This window comes from Oncorhynchus kisutch, linkage group LG25 (genome assembly GCF_002021735.2).
Source record: "Oncorhynchus kisutch isolate 150728-3 linkage group LG25, Okis_V2, whole genome shotgun sequence".
NCBI lineage: Eukaryota > Metazoa > Chordata > Actinopteri > Salmoniformes > Salmonidae > Oncorhynchus > Oncorhynchus kisutch.
The window spans coordinates 26,026,953-26,043,149 of NC_034198.2; the positions used below are offsets into that span (position 1 = coordinate 26,026,953).

The 16,197-nt window shown below is 41.5% G+C and overlaps 2 protein-coding genes across 3 annotated transcripts in view; one reads left to right on the plus strand and one right to left on the minus strand.

The window, feature by feature from the left end:
• Nucleotides 1–8,695, plus strand: part of LOC109870196 (polypeptide N-acetylgalactosaminyltransferase 2-like) — a 96,765-nt gene extending 88,070 nt beyond the window's left edge. The window contains exons 9-16 of one of the 2 annotated variants that reach the window (XM_020460600.2): nt 22–109; nt 1,123–1,226; nt 1,940–2,066; nt 2,940–3,032; nt 3,262–3,345; nt 3,588–3,732; nt 4,149–4,268; nt 4,579–8,695. In XM_020460600.2, coding sequence (XP_020316189.1) covers nt 22–109; nt 1,123–1,226; nt 1,940–2,066; nt 2,940–3,032; nt 3,262–3,345; nt 3,588–3,732; nt 4,149–4,268; nt 4,579–4,734 — 917 coding nt within the window. In that variant the 3' untranslated portion in view covers nt 4,735–8,695. The remainder of the gene's footprint in view (nt 1–21; nt 110–1,122; nt 1,227–1,939; nt 2,067–2,939; nt 3,033–3,261; nt 3,346–3,587; nt 3,733–4,148; nt 4,269–4,578) is intronic. The other variant, XM_020460602.2, reaches the window with a different exon arrangement.
• Nucleotides 8,306–16,197, minus strand: part of LOC109870067 (piggyBac transposable element-derived protein 5-like) — a 35,204-nt gene continuing 27,312 nt past the window's right edge. Inside the window, exon 7 of the mRNA XM_020460389.2 lies at nt 8,306–14,698. Coding sequence (XP_020315978.1) covers nt 14,503–14,698 — 196 coding nt within the window. The 3' untranslated portion in view covers nt 8,306–14,502. The remainder of the gene's footprint in view (nt 14,699–16,197) is intronic.

Here is a 16,197-nt window from a genome sequence, read left to right on the forward strand (position 1 = left end):
TGTGTGTTTTTCCACCTCTAGGATTTGATTGGAACCTGGTCTTCAAGTGGGACTATATGACCCTGGAGCAGAGGAGGGCACGTCAAGGAAACCCCACTGCTCCAATCAAGTAAGCCACCCTCTGCTCTGTCTGTTCTTTCTGCTGCCCTTTCCTGCCAGCCTCACCTCTACTAATAATTCATAGCTACGCATCTGGGCCTGCTGGAGGAGATGCTGAGGCAGGCAGCATTTGATGTCAGTATCAGTGTGCAGCGTCAGAACTGAGCACTCTGGGGAATACGGGCCAATGCTCCTCAAAAAGACCCAGAGCCTTTGAGCCTCTAAGTCCTGTTTTGTCCCTGACATCTACGGTGCCGTATGACATCGGCGAGTGCAGTAAACAAAGGCAGAGGTGATTGAAGATGTTCGTATCATCTTATCCAGCTTTGTCTTAAACTGTATGGTGATAAGGGAGAAGAGATTTGATGGGGATATTGCTGTTAAAGGATAGATTTAGTACATTGACCTATTTTCCTGCAATTCTATCACTTGTAGATCAGAAGAGAGGGCAAAAACATTGATTCGTTCAATCAATATGAGCTCACAGAAATGATTTGTTTAACTAAGTAACCCAATGTCAGATGCATTCTCTCAGTGAACCATGGTTTACCAACAGAGGGCAGCATTTAATCGATATCCAAAGGCTAGAATTTGAATTTGGCCCTTAATTTCCTAAAATGCATTTTGTTCCTCTTCACTAGGTGATGGTAATTAACCCAAAGGATGACAAGTCATTTTTCATAATTTGTTTAGTCTGAAATCGTCCACTAGAGCCATGGATTTCCCAAAAGTTAATTTAAGAGAGAACAACAGCAGACTAGTTCAAGATGCTCATCATGTTTTTCTTCCTTTTGAAAACAAAATGGCCTCTGAGCAGAAGTGGTGTATTCTTCCCTCCAGACAGCCAGAGGACAGGACACCACATCCCCTGCTGCTGCCAGGTTACAGGGCCAGGCTCTGTGCATCACATGCTGATGAGAGGACTGTAGGAGAGCTAAACTTGGCTTGACTTTACTTAGTCTGTCTCACAGTTTTGTCTCATGACCCTGACAAACTGTACTTTCGGTCCTACCTCTTTCTCAGGACTCCCATGATTGCCGGCGGACTCTTTGTCATGGACAAGGACTACTTTGAGTTGCTGGGGAAGTACGACATGATGATGGATGTGTGGGGCGGAGAGAATCTAGGTAATAGGACACAGAACACTAGGAACGCTTGAGCTTGTTTGACATTGTGTGCCTGGGGAATGGGAGAGGAAGTGTGCCCCACGCTACCTTTTGTTGGATTGGTTTATGATGTCCATATGTCAACCAAGAGTTGAGGAGAGATGGACTGCATCACTTCTTCTTTTTATAAGAAAGAATGTGTTGATCCCAAATTGATTGCATAGTCAATTTACACACAGCTCTGACACACACTTAATCCACCTGACATGCCACCAGTGGTCTTTTCAGTCCCCAAATCCAGAACAAATTCAAAAAAGTGTATAGTATTATATAGAGCCCTTATTGCATGGAACTCTGATCCATCTCCTATTGCTCAAATAATCAGTAAACCAAGTTTCTTTTTAAACTGATAAAGCATCCTCACAACACAACGCCTCTCCCCTATTTGACCTAGATAGTTTGTGTGTATGTAGTGATATGAATGCTACGTGTGTCTTTAAAAAACAAATGTATGTTCTTGTCTATTAATGTTCTGTATAATGCCATGTTTCATGTTTTGTGTGGACCCCAGGAAGAGTAGCTGCTGCTTTTGCAACAGCTAATGGGGATCCTAATACCAAATATTGACATTGAAGGTACCAACCGTGGGAAGTTATATCACAATGAAATGTAACTCTAAAACCTTGTCATAAACCGTTATATTAATATGTGTGTTTTGTGTTTGGACATTGCAGAGATCTCTTTCCGCGTGTGGCAGTGTGGCGGCAGTCTAGAGATCATTCCCTGCAGTCGAGTGGGACACGTCTTCAGGAAGCAGCACCCATATACCTTTCCTGGGGGCAGTGGCACCGTGTTTGCTAGGTGACTTGATTGTCCCTGTGATGTGATTTAGACTTGGCTAAAGTCTGCCCTCTTCGGTCCAATATGTGTAAAATCCTATTCTACATAACTGTCATATAACAACCAACCAGAGTGACGGTACATTAGGGTTTTGAAATATGAGACATAAAGAATACCCACTATACAGGCTAACAACTGGCAATTGAGTTATACCACTAACTTTCCCCTTATTTTCCCCTTTACCGTTCTCAAAGATCCAATGAAATTCAAGCTGAGGCGGCGGGGTGAATACCTGCTAGCCAAATTACATAACTTGTGGTTGTAGCCCATAGAGGGCCTGTTTCATTCCTCTGAAATTCACATCATAATACCTGCTGTTCAAGTCTAGCTGAGCTGCAGTCATTAAAATAGAGGCGCAGTCAGAGCAGAAGCCTCAGCTCTGCTCTCATCTTGGCTTCACCCCTGCAGTGTCAACACTGTTCAAGTATGCATCACATCAGGGTGATTCATCAATGCGATGAGAGTGAGTGAACGTTCCTTCACTGCCAGTCTGTCACGCAGCACTGGAAACCCCACAGATTGCCAAGTCTTAGGATGTGTGCTCTTTTCTCAAAATAGTCGAGGACTGTCACTCTCCTCCTGTGTTTTCTGAAGCTTGAACCGCCTCATCACTTTCTCTTGCCCTGTTCAAATTATTTTGACAGGCATCCTTCATTGAAGAAATAATAGATATGATCAAATGAATAGGTCCAAGCAGAGGTTCTATAACATTGCCTATAGTTTTTAGGCTACTGTACCATGAAATGGTCTGATCAGTGACTATTTCAAGGGCTGGAAGGACCAGGAAGGACACATTTTTGTAAGTATTCTAACGTGGTGTCTGTCCGTCCACAGGAACACAAGGCGAGCAGCAGAGGTGTGGATGGACGAGTTTAAGAACTTCTACTACGCCGCTGTGCCTTCGGCCCGAAACGTGCCCTATGGCAAGTAAGTGTCCTTTCAGACACCGTTCTTCCCATGGCATCGCAGACTGCCCTGCTGAGCTTGTATAGAATATCAAAATGTCCCTTTTTCTGACACCTCCAGAAGGTCAGGTACTACACCGAGTTATAGTAGTGATCTCAGTTGTCTCCAGATGTCATGCTGCGGCTGTCTGTCTCTCTGAGATGGCTGGTAATTAGATGAGTCATGGGTTTCTTCTCTATGTGTCTGGCAGCATTCAGAGCAGAATGGAAATGAAGAAGAGGCTGGGCTGCCAGCCATTCAAGTGGTACCTGGAGAACGTGTACCCTGAGCTGCGGTAAGTAGAGAGACCACACCACCACAGTGGACCAGCAATATATTGCTTTGAAAACGGACAGTTTAATGGAAAGACATAACTGTTGACTGTTTCCCCTACCATTATATAGGCAGAACAGAGTTTGGGGGCCTTTGCTGCTTACCACTTAGAAATTAAACTAGGGGAAACACTGCGCTGGGTGGCATATATCCACATCTTGTGATTTGACATCCCCTTCACTTGTGCTGTGTCTGGCCCTTCAGGGTCCCTGACCATCAGGACATTGCCTTCGGCGCTCTGCAGCAGGGAGGTAACTGCTTAGACACGCTGGGACACTTTGCAGATGGAGTGGTGGGGGTCTACGAATGCCACAACGCTGGGGGAAATCAGGTATCATTCAGGGCTCAGGTACTGCTCAGATCCATTACACATAACCAAGCTGTGCACTGGGCTGGGTAACACAATGAGGTGGGTTTACTTTCTAAATAAATTACTGCCGCAGAGGGTCACAGTGCACATGTCAAAGAGTTGGTACTGTACTGGACAGTCAACTAATGCTTTGATTGGGTGTATCCGATTCATACTGATGAAATGCATTTTGATGTCCCACTTACCACAACATATTGATCATATACTAAGCTGGAGGAGGGGATTCTGGGAGTCCAGCCACTGTTGGTGTAAATATGTGTGATTTTCAACATACAACATCACATATTCGCACTTGACAAAGACAAACGTTTTAGAAGTGGATCTGTATAATAATTCAGGAGTACCTAAACTGTGCCAATGTAGCAAATTCACTGTGTCCCACTCTTTGTCCACAGGAATGGGCGCTGACCAAGGACAAGTCAGTAAAGCACATGGACCTTTGTCTGACGGTGGTAGACCGCACCGCAGGCTCACAAATCAAGCTGCAGGGCTGCAGGGAAAATGACAGCAGACAGGTGAGCTAGCTGAGCACCACGGATCAGATCGATCAAAAAGTAGTAGTAGTAAATGAAAGTGACTAACCGCAGTCTGGCAGTTAGCATGGTAATAGAACATTAATTTAGTTTTGCCATGGAATGTGGATTATGATGGATTGGGATGATCCCTTTTGATATGCACTGTAGATAATTCACCATAAACTCACTGTCAATTGAAACCATTAGTGATTATAGTACTCACAGTACATACAAACCTGTGACTGATGTCACCCTTGTTTCCCCCATGTCCCAACCTCCCCCTTCCTGTCCCCACCTCGTGTGTCTCCAGAAATGGGAGCAGATTGAGAGCAACTCTAAGTTGCGGCACGTGGGTAGCAACCTGTGCCTGGACAGCCACAGTGCACGCACTGGAGGGCTGACAGTGGAGGTGTGCAGCCCCAACCTCAACCAGCAGTGGAAGTTCACTCTCAACCTCCAACTCTAGAGAGAGACAGTGTCCCCACCACCACCTCCTCCACCACCACCTCCTGCTCTCATCCCCGGAGCCACATAGACTAGAGCCACCCAGCAACAACTACGGACAGATGGACGGACAGACGGAGGCCCCCAGAGGGGCCACAACACACAGAGGGAAGGATATGAAACTACAGACCAAGTGGGATGATGATGCTTTCCATTCAACTATATACCTCAGTGTTTCATCTTTAGTCCTGCTCTTTGGAAAGTGAATGTTATTTTTCTTAATGCAGGTGAAATGGAATTAACTTTCTGGATGTTTTTTTGTGTTTTTTTTAACGTGTTCTTTTAAAGTTTCTCTTTCCACTGAAGTTCACTGCGTTTCTGAAATGGATGCGACTTATTTTGTTGTCCTCTTCCCTCTCTCAAGTAATCTATCTTTGTTGAATGTAAAAGACGTATTCCACAGAGGTTCCCTGACTAGACCGAGACGGCCTAGGAAGAAAGCTGATAGTTTTGGTATGGTTTCAGTTGGGTTTGGCCCCTTAAAGGTCCTGCTGGTAGAAGGGAAAGGACTCTACGCACTGTTCATTCACTGAAACACTCTCTACTGATTGGTGGGCTGTTCTGACAGAGTGAACAGTAAAGAGATGGAGAGAACAAAATCAGTTTTTTTCTTCTACAATTATACAGAATTTTCATCCTGCTCCTGTCACACGTGTTGTAAAAAGGTGCGTCGTCTGATCAGAAGGGTGCTCTTCGCGGGTCTCTCATGGATACTTTTGGGGCCAGGAGTTGTCGAGGGTGTGGATGTATCGCTGCTGGGTCATCAGATTGTAGCACTTGTTGCTACGACTCTTCATTCTTTTTCCCATCACAATTGGATGGAAAACATTTTTATTTTTTATCATTCATGTATTTTTTTCTTTGCAAAAGCAGTAGTTTCCAAGTTTATTGATTCATTTGTAACAGACATTTAATAATTTTTTGTTCAATTATACTGTAGAATAATCAACTAAGTTACACAGTAAATTGAACTGATATTTCTTTATACTCGTTGCTTGACTGTGCTCTTGTGAGTAAAAACGTATCTACTTACTGTATCGATTTTTTTCCCTTCTCCCTTTTCAGTGTGTGTGTTACCATGGTAACAACATCATACAAATTAGTAAAGAGTTTATTACAGGGTAATGTTGGAACCATCATTTCCATTCTTAGAAGTGTTCTTGAAATGTTCTCACACACAGTGTATGTATACATTGGAGTCCTTATTGTCACTATTTGTGATTTGCCATTTTAGAAAAGTACACTTCATCTGAGGTAAGCGACAAAGACAGCATTTACATTAGAGGGCCTTGTGTTGCATGTTGTACCAATACTTGAGCGTCTTTTTTTCTGTCCTTTTGTTTGTCTCGACATTGCACGCATGCTTTGTGAATGATGTCTTTGCCTTTTTTGATATCCATCATACTGTAAAGGGGAATGTGTTTTTGTGTGCTAGTGAACAGGTTTCTTGAAGGAGGGGAGGTCATTCGGCTATAGTTAACTGGACTCAAGGGAGAAAAGCAATAAGATGTTCTTATTTCAGTATCATTGTTGTGCATTTAGCTCGCATCTGCTTCGGGTGTATTCTGATTGGGTTAATACATTAGCTTGTGATTTATGTGGTACTTTAAACGTCACTGTTCGTTTCTGAGGGGCAGCAGAACCCACCGCTAATGTGATGGCCAAAGGAGCCTATAACGACTTACGAAAGCAAAGATTCATCCATTGACATGGCATTGTTTGTCTCGGTTGGGATGCCCCCAATTTCAATAGATTAATTTATTCTAGAATAGCAAATTACTAATTATTCAGTAATATTTGCTGTCTGTATTTTGTGAGCCCTCATTATATATATATGCATATATCCCTTTGTTCTACACCATTCTGGTCAATCCTTCGTATACATAGGGAGACTCCAACCACCATCGGTATAGAAACAAGCATCACAACGACAAAACAGATGCAACAGCTCCCATCTCTAACTTGTGTGGAGGTATTGCATTTCAAAAATGCCAAAGAGATGAGGTATCCCACAGTAAGAGGTGTGGAGCAGGGGATAGAGGTAACATCCCATATTTTACCTGCAGTATCTGCAGTTCAGAGTGTGAGATCTGAGTGAGCAGGACTATGGGGTGTTGTAACCGCCCATGTGAGAGAGGTTTAGTAGGATTATGAAAAGTTGCACATGGTATGAGCTGTCTGCCATCACATCACTGTTGAAATTGTAACAATTTCAGAGATCATGTCAATTGTAACAATTCAAATGTGAAAGTTCAGCTGGTTAGAGGGAGGCCTACAGTACTAAATGGGATTGCTTGTGTGAACATTGTCTACATGGTGGCAACGGTTGTTCAAGTATTGAATAAAGCCTTTTTAGTAAGACTTGTGTGAAAATGAAGTTTGCTGTTCACTTTAGGAATTACGGAGGGGAAAAAAAAAATCGTAGAATTACAGCCACATTTTAATTGGATTAAATGTTTACATAGCACAATGTGCCAAAGTTATTTACTTATTTGATTTCCATTGTCAATACAATTTGTGATTTCAAGTTTAGGTGAGGGATTGACTAAATGATGACTCGAACCAAATTATTGATCACAAGAAATTGTAATTTGGGATATTGAATACGGTTTGTTCCTCTATTTTCTGCTGTAGGAAAATGGGATTGATTCAAATCAGTGGCAAGGGAGGCAGCATGGAGGTAACATTTAAGTGTATATCTTTGTATATACAGTACGTTTGTCTATATACACATACTGTAAGCAACAGCAGTTACTAGTGAGTTGGTCTACTGTACAGCGCTTGTAATTCATTGTTTTATAGTTATGGCAAATTCAACTAAATGAGGAAAAATGATTAACTTAAATAAATGCATTTATATAAGAGGTGTGGACTTTCTTTACTAAGTCTTCAAGGAATGCAATGAGAAATAAAGCTTGGATTTTAATGATGGCTGTAACTAAACAATTCAAATCAGTTTTCCTGACCTGCATGCTCTCATTGCTATGCAGTCATTCTCAGGGAACAGAAAAGGCCAGAAAAGATCCGGTGTCTGATTTCCAATCTACCCATTCTGGACAGCATACTTGTTAAGTCGTGTGTGTGTGTACACATGCACACACACACACACCTCTCTAGCTCTCCCGCGTGTGTGTGTAAAAAAATAATGCCACTTAATGGATACGTTTCGATTTCCGTGCAACGGGAGCTACAGTATAGATCAAATGGTTGAGTGTATGGAATTAAGGTCCAGCTCCTTGCATGTACATGGCCAGTGGGAACTAAAGGGTTTGTACTTAATGTGTAATGCTCATCACATCCCAGGGTAATGTAACAGACATTAGTTGATGACTCAGCAGCCATAAACTGACCATCTGTCACCCACTACTACCTACAGCACAGCACATTAGACATGCACCTAGCCCACAGGGGGTGCTAGTGTGATATGCCCATATTGGTCACTATCTAAAAGTATAATTTAGAAGGTGTATAATGTTAAGGGAGCCTTTGTTAAGGGAACCTTTAAGGCCTACATAAACTCTTGACACTGGTGGTGTATAAAATCGTGAACATTTATTAGCAACATGGTGTAAACTCAGGTGGTATACATACGATTCACAAAGTCCATCAGGGTGGTGTACTGTTAACATGAAGATCACAGAGGGAAGGTTTACAATAGGCTACATACACACTCAATGAGGAGAAATAACAAAACACGCACGATACAGCAATCACTTTTCCTCCACCAATGAAAAACACACAGGACAAGAAGCAGTTTCAACAACATTCCCAGAGCAGTCATACATTGCAGTTTGTGTGTTGTATAGAATTAATCCGATACGGTAGGAAGTTTGGTCCAGCTTACATGAGCTATATACATATTAGTACAATGTCAAATACACCATTCTGGAACTAGATTTCATTTTACTAACTACCCTTAATATTAGTCTTGACAACTTTTCTACTGACCATTGATTGAGCACATATTTCAATATTATCTATCATTTTTTACAGTATTTTGATAGCACCTTATTGTATTTTTTATTAATAGCAAATAATGAAGCCCTGAGGTCGGCAAAGTTAATTTACTTGACTGTCTCAATCATACATCTTCAGGTCCCAACTTTAGACTTTCAATCACCAGAGTGCACGATAGGCCTACAGAAGACATGTTATTTTCTTGCCACTGTCATTACACTTTAACATATTGTAATCTTCCACTGTGTTTTAGAATGGAAATTACTAAGAAATGGTGTCCAAAATTTCTAGATTACATATTAAAATGTATTTCAGCAGTCTTGATCACTAATGCAGAGTGGAGGCTGTATTGAATGAAAAACATTCACAAAATGTGTTGGCTTTTTACTAACTATAAAAGGACCCAATGGGCATTGCGCTGCCTGACTAGCCAACTTACTTGCATGCAGTCTCAGTTTGTCCATTAACGGCCACGGGTGGAGGCGGGTGCACGAGTGGTACCATGGTATTGGCGCTCTATATGCTTTATGGGTCTGAAAACAACCGTAAATAGGGAAAGGGGGATATCTAGTCAGTTGTATAACAATGCATTCAAAAGAAATGTGTCTTCCGCGTTTAACCCAACCCCTCTGGTGGGTGGGGGCTACCATAATCGACATCCACGTCTTCGTCGCCCGGGGAACAGTGGGTTAACTGCCTTGCTCAGGTGCAGAACGACCCATTTTCTTTTACCTTGTCAGCTCGGGGATTCGATCCGGCAACCTTTCAGTTATTGGCCCAACACTAATGGCTACCTGCCACCAAATACCAGAAGGAAAGAAGATGGCATGTGGCAATAGACTGAGTGGGCTGTCAATCAACTGACCTCAATGATTTTACAGAGCAATGGTAAATTAATATTGCCTCTTAGAAGCTAAGGAATTACAGTGACATCAGATTGACACAAAGACATTCCAGGAAATGATAAATGGCCAATGATGATAAAAAAAATCATATCTGGCCTCAGGATTTGGATATGGCTTGGCCGTTGATATAGTTTATGTCTGTTGTCTTTTCTAGTAGATTGCTTTAAAGAACCAAATGTTGTAAGGGTTGAACTATAAACCTAGTTATCTAATCCTGGAGTGAGAAAATAATTTCATGAACACAGATGCACTATACAGATGGTAAACTGTCTTTTGTTTTATCCATCTTGAATAAATTATATATTTTTTAGATATTCTCTGCAGAAGTCATCTGAAGTTGCCACATGATACTGGCATGAAATGCCTGGTAAGAAAAGGAGATGTTCTATGTAAAAGGCACTGAGAATATATCTAATACATGGCTGGGCAATAAAATAAATTGTCATATTTTATCTTATTGTAAATTGTAGATCATACATTTTCAACCTGAGAATTTAAACTAAAGCAGTTCTGATTGAAACTGAATACAGGGGGAGGGGGATTAACAGCCCTCCATCTCTCCTGATTATAATTGGTTCATGAAATCACTCAGAGTAGCAATAACGGATCACCACACGAGTCATCTGCTCTCTACTTGGCCATGGTGGTATTAATAACATTAAATGTGGCCTAATAGACATTGCTTAGTAACACTACACTTACAGAACATTTTAGAGCACATCCAAGGACTTCATGACTAAGATATACCGCAAACAGACAATTTAAAGAGATTATATATTTGATTTTGAAGTGTTTACTTTGAAAAGGTTGTTGACTATCATGCATACTTCTTGGTGTCTATCAATATAACAATTCAGAACAAAAGAGCATTGTTATTAGCATCATTAACATACTTATGGCATGTCAGAGAATCTTTCAGACAGTGATCAGTGCACAGAACTAGTGATCGCACACAAACAAACATACACAAGAACGACAATGTTGTTTTGGGGAAAAGGAAAAGGTGAAAAATCACAATCATGTGTCTTACCTTAAAGTGAAGAACCTGATAGAACTATAATCACTTGTACTGTCTAATAAGTACACAAAAACAAATGTACCTCAATAGCATATGCACATCATATATTTTGGTAAATATTCATAATGTTTTTAGAATATAATTCCTTTTCATTGGCTTGTAGTATTCATCCTCTTCGTGTACTTTCATTGATCCCCTTTAAATCATTCCTGCATAAATATTGTAGCACTCAGTTGCAGAAGTCTGCACTCAGACAATAATTACCCTTTTTTATTCCAAATGGATTTCCTGCTCCTTCATAGAATGGTCAAGCTCTCAATAATTAGAGGAAACAGGCGATAGCAATGAAACAGGGTTAAACCTTCAGTGTTCTGCGACAAAACAGATTTTCAGAGTAAAGTGAGTCATTAACTCATCTATTTTCTGGGGAAGCATTTAGTACCACCATTAATTATAGGAATTCATCAAAGCTAGGGATATTTAGTAAACACCGTTATTGAATTGCTTTAAAGTGCAGGACCATCGAAAGTGCATGAGTAGTGCCCTAGCTAGGACAACTCTGCCTCAGTTGTACAAATCTCCCAAACACTTCACACATCAAAAACACAGTCCCAGTGGCAAGGAGCGGATAAGCACGATTGTATGTTATCGGCCAAGGGACAAAATAGGCCTGTGTGCGTGGACTTTGGAATTGCACACAATTGAAAGCATTGATTTCACTTTTACACGGACAGTACATTCTCTATTGGCCAAAAATACATTATTAATCCACGGTGACATTCACTTAACTGACTTAAAACAGCTCAACATACAACACAGTGGGTTGCTATTCTGTCCCCACACAAGAGGCAAGACCACAGCCTCACAAAGTCATTATGGCAGATCAGGAGGATCCATTCTCCTAAGACCCTTTGAAAGGAAAAACATTGACAAACTTCTGTGGGTCTGGTGTTTTCTTCTCTCCATCTTTTAGTGACATCATTGGAGTGAGATAATTATTGGCTGACGGTATGTAATGTTTAATTTAAACTCAACTTACATACTGTATAGATCAATGTCAGGCTTGCTTCCAGGGTTTGGACAATGGATGTGACTACAGTGGGCCTATATGATGACATGGGCCACACTGGCACACTGGATATGGGCCACACTCTTAGCTCCCCAGCTGAGCCAGAGGCTCATCATACATCACCAGATGAACTGAACTGAAAACAGTCTGTGTGGTCTGTCAGAGAGTGAGGGTTTGCTGTGGACAATTCAGAGTGTTTATCTAGAGTTGAACTGAACTGACCCCTGCAGCTCTTGATTATCCAAGCCTACACCATATGGAGACGGTAGTCATGTTGTACAGCAACTGTAGGCTTCATCCAAATTAACGTTCATGTGGTCATCATTGGCAAGAACGAGAATAATTTATCATATCATCAACCCTTTCCTTTGCAGTCAAAACCTGAACACAAGTCACACCATCCAGAATTTTCAATGATGTTGCAAATATACAGCGATGAACCAATTGGCTGAGAATAGGGACTGCCAGACATATGATCTGATGACCAGTTGCATAGTTCCTATTGACTGAGATATGAAGTTACTGAGTACAGTAAGCATTACCCTGGTAAGCAGGACATTTACCATTTCAGGTATTAAGCATCAGCAAGATGGCAAGCGCTCTGGACGGGGGATGGTAATGAGATGTAGTGCAGACTACTCCTCCATAATTAATTTAAACATAATGGAAGGATCCTGGGCTTATACACACACACATCCCCACACACGTGTATATATATGTAGATACACATTACCAGTCAAAGGTTTGGACACCTACACATTCAAGGGTTTTTCTTTATTTTTTACTATTTCCAACGTTGTAGATTTATAGGGAAGACATCACAACTATGAAATAACACATTTGGAATCATGTAGTAACCAAAAAAGTGTAAAACAAAACAGAATATATTCTTCAAAGTAGCCACACTTTGTCTTGATGACAGCTTTGCACACTCTTGGCATTCTCTCAATCAGCTTCATGGAGGTAGTCACCTGGAATGCATTTCAATTAACAGGTGTGTCATGTTAAAAGTTCATTTGTGAAATGTCTTTGCTTCTTAATGAGTTTGAGCCAATTGAGTTGTGTTGTGACAAGGTACGGTTGGTATACAGAAGATAGCCCTATTTGGTAAAATACCAAGTCCATATTATGTCAAGAACAGCTCAAATAAGCAAAGAGAAATGACAGTCATTCATTACTTTAAGTCATGAAGGTCAGTCAATACGGAAAATCTCTGAATGTTTCTTCAAGTGCAGTCATAAAAACAATCAAGAGCTAAGATGAAACTGGCTCTCACGAGGACAGCCACAGGAAAGGAAGACCGAGAGTTACCTCTGCTGCAGAGGATAAGTTCATTAGAGTTACCAGCCCAGAAATTGCAGCCCAAATAAATTCAAGTAACAGACACAGCTCAACATCAACTGTTCAGAGGAGACCGTGTGAATCAGGCCTTCATGGTCGATTTGTTGCAAAGAAACCACTACTAAAGGACACCAATAAGAAGAAGAGACTTGTTTGGACCAAGAAACATGAGCAAAGGATATTAGTGGAAATTGTTTTTGGATCCAACCGCCGTGTCTTTGTGAAACACAGAGTAGGTGAATGGATGATCACATGTGTGGTTCCCACCGTGAAGCATGGAGGAGCTGGTGTCAGTGATTTATTTAGAATTCTAGGCACACTTAACCAGCATTGCTACCACAGCATTCTGCAGCAATACACCATCCCATCTGGTTTGCGCTTAGTGGGACTATCATTTGTTTTTCAACAGGACAATGACCCAACACACCTCCAGGCTGTGTAAGGGCTATTATACCAAGAAGGAGAGTGATGGAGTAATGCATCGGATGACCTGGCCTCCACAATCACCTGACCTCAACCCAATTGAGATGATTTGGGATGAGTTGGACCGCAGAGTGAAAGAAAAGCAGCCAACAAGTACTCAGCATGTGGGAACGCCTTCAAGACTGTTGGAAAAGCATTCCAGGTGAAGCTGGTTGAGAGAATGCAATGAGTATACAAAGCTGTCATCAAGGCAAAGAGTGGCTACCTTGAAGAATCTAAAATATATGTAGATATTTTTTGGGGGTTAATACATGATTCCATATGTGTTATTTCATAGTTGTGATGTCTTCAATATTATTCTACAATGTAGAAAATTGTACAAATAAAGAAAAACCCTTGAATGAGTAGGTGCGTCCAAACTTTTGACTGGTACTGTAATACATACATACCTACCGACATACACACATACAGTATTTCTTCTTAGTGGTTCAGGTCTATCGTGGAGAGAACACACCCGATGTTGCTCCATAGGTGGTCGAATAGAATCATAGATTTACATTACAGAGTGATATTGTTCTACATGGAAACAATATTTAACCAGATCTTTTTTAAAGAAATCTGCACATTGAACAACAGTACATTATCCAACTGCGTTTTTGTCATGCAGCCTGTGACAATAACAATAGAGACATGTGTACTGTACAATGGCTCTGCTTTGTGCCTCAGTAAAGAAACTTTAATCTATAGACCGTTCCGACTAAACTATAGACATGCTCTCCAAACCTGGAGGTTTGGTCCCCCAACCCATTTAACCCAGACTTGGCACTGTTAAAATATTGTTTCATTTAAGGAATGACCTATCCCAGTGTCTACAATTGTAAAGAACAGATCTATTAGTGTTTTGGTTAGTGTGTGTTAGTGTTTTGCATGTGATGAACAGTGTGTGTTTGTGGGTACGTGTGACAGTGTGTGTACACAGTGTGTGTGTGCGTATATTACAAAGATTATGTGGTCGCCTCACTGGTTAGGAGAGCAGTCGTCTAAATCCAGTAGCTCCCTCACCAGTCTCTCTCCAAACTGAGCTCGGCTGTAGCGCTTGATCTGGTAGGCATCGGACATCTTGTACATGATATAGGCGTTGTTTATGGCGATGCTGATGGTCAGCCAGAACACCTGCTGCCACGTTTTGTTTGGCTTGTGGAAGATGAAATACCTGAAAGGAAAAAATAAAAAAAGACCAACCCTGATTGGCTATATGGGATCTTGGAAATTTGATAATGTGTGTCAGATGTTGATGTCCATCACATACAGTTATCTGACTGGACATCTGAAATTAGACAGAGTTACGATGGACAGAAGCACAGACAGTCATGGAGACCAGATATCCTCCTAAGTGTGAGGCATTGGTTAGTGGTGAGGAGGAGCGATATTCAGCTAACATCCCTGTTTCTGGCTCTCCAGATGTAATCTGCAGTCCTCCACATCCACAAGTGTTGTCCTCTGAGCTACAGAACACCATCTCATTACTGTCCAAACTAATTGGAGGCAGTGAGAGGTTAGAGAGGGTGAGAAGATAAGAGCCAATCTCCCTGGTGTGTGTGTGTGATGAGCCATCCCATCTATCACTCTGCTTGTCTCCTTAATTGAAGTCTTCTGTCTTTGACCAGTGTTAACGTCGCTTGGCACTGTTCTCCATTTGTGACATAGACATCTCTGGGTGGGCCCTTGACAGTAGCCAGTCTATTGCCCTGCAATGAAGTGTCACTTCCAGTGGATTAGGAAGTCCAGATTATTAAATGTGTTCCACTTGATGAACTCAGATGGAATCATAATGCAGGTAGATTTACTATGGATGTATTTACTGTCCCATGCTAAAAAGGGATGACCTTTTCCATGGTATCTTCTTATAAATTGCTAATGCAACAAGTATTGGTCACACTTTACTTGGATAGTCCGGTTTTTCGATCTGTAGCTGCTCTACAAATGGGCATACTATCAACAAACCATCTGCTGATAAGCAAATGCTTGCTAAGGTTACAATTAGTGTTTAGAATAAGGGTTAGGGTACGGGTTAAGGTTAGAGCTAGGGTTAGTAGATAGTCTAGAACATCTGCAGATGGACTATCCAAATTGTTACCTAAGTATCTTTGGCATTCCAATGGATACACAGTATGCAGCTCATGTTCTTATCTTACCATTGCATGACAAGCTTTGAACAGAAACTTGTGTGATAACTGTGCAATTAGGAGTTCAAATCTCATTCCTTTATAGTGTATGGTTTTAAACAGGGCATCGGAGTTCCTGGTGGTGTCCCAGGTCATCTTTTTTTGCCCTCACGTTGTGCATCTCAGAAGATGGCTATATCACATCGATGTAATTCCTTCTCCAGGTGTTGTACGGTCTAATCCGACTCTGCACATCGCAACTGCAAAAAGAAAACCCGGAACCCCATCTCTGGCTTGAGGCTGATAAGGAATGCTATAGAGTGATCCTCCTCAATTAATGTCTGGCTGTGACTGAATTATTAATGAAGGATTCACTTGAGCCTGACTTGCATGGCGGGTAGTGTGTGAGCACCCAGCATGGGCCCACCACAGGGGGAGTCAGGCTGACTCGCTGTTTAGCAGCACAGTAGAAGGAGAGCTTAGAGCTGAAACCGCTGTCGTGTCCCAATGCAGCCTGAAATACTTTGAAATAAGGCACACAAAGCTG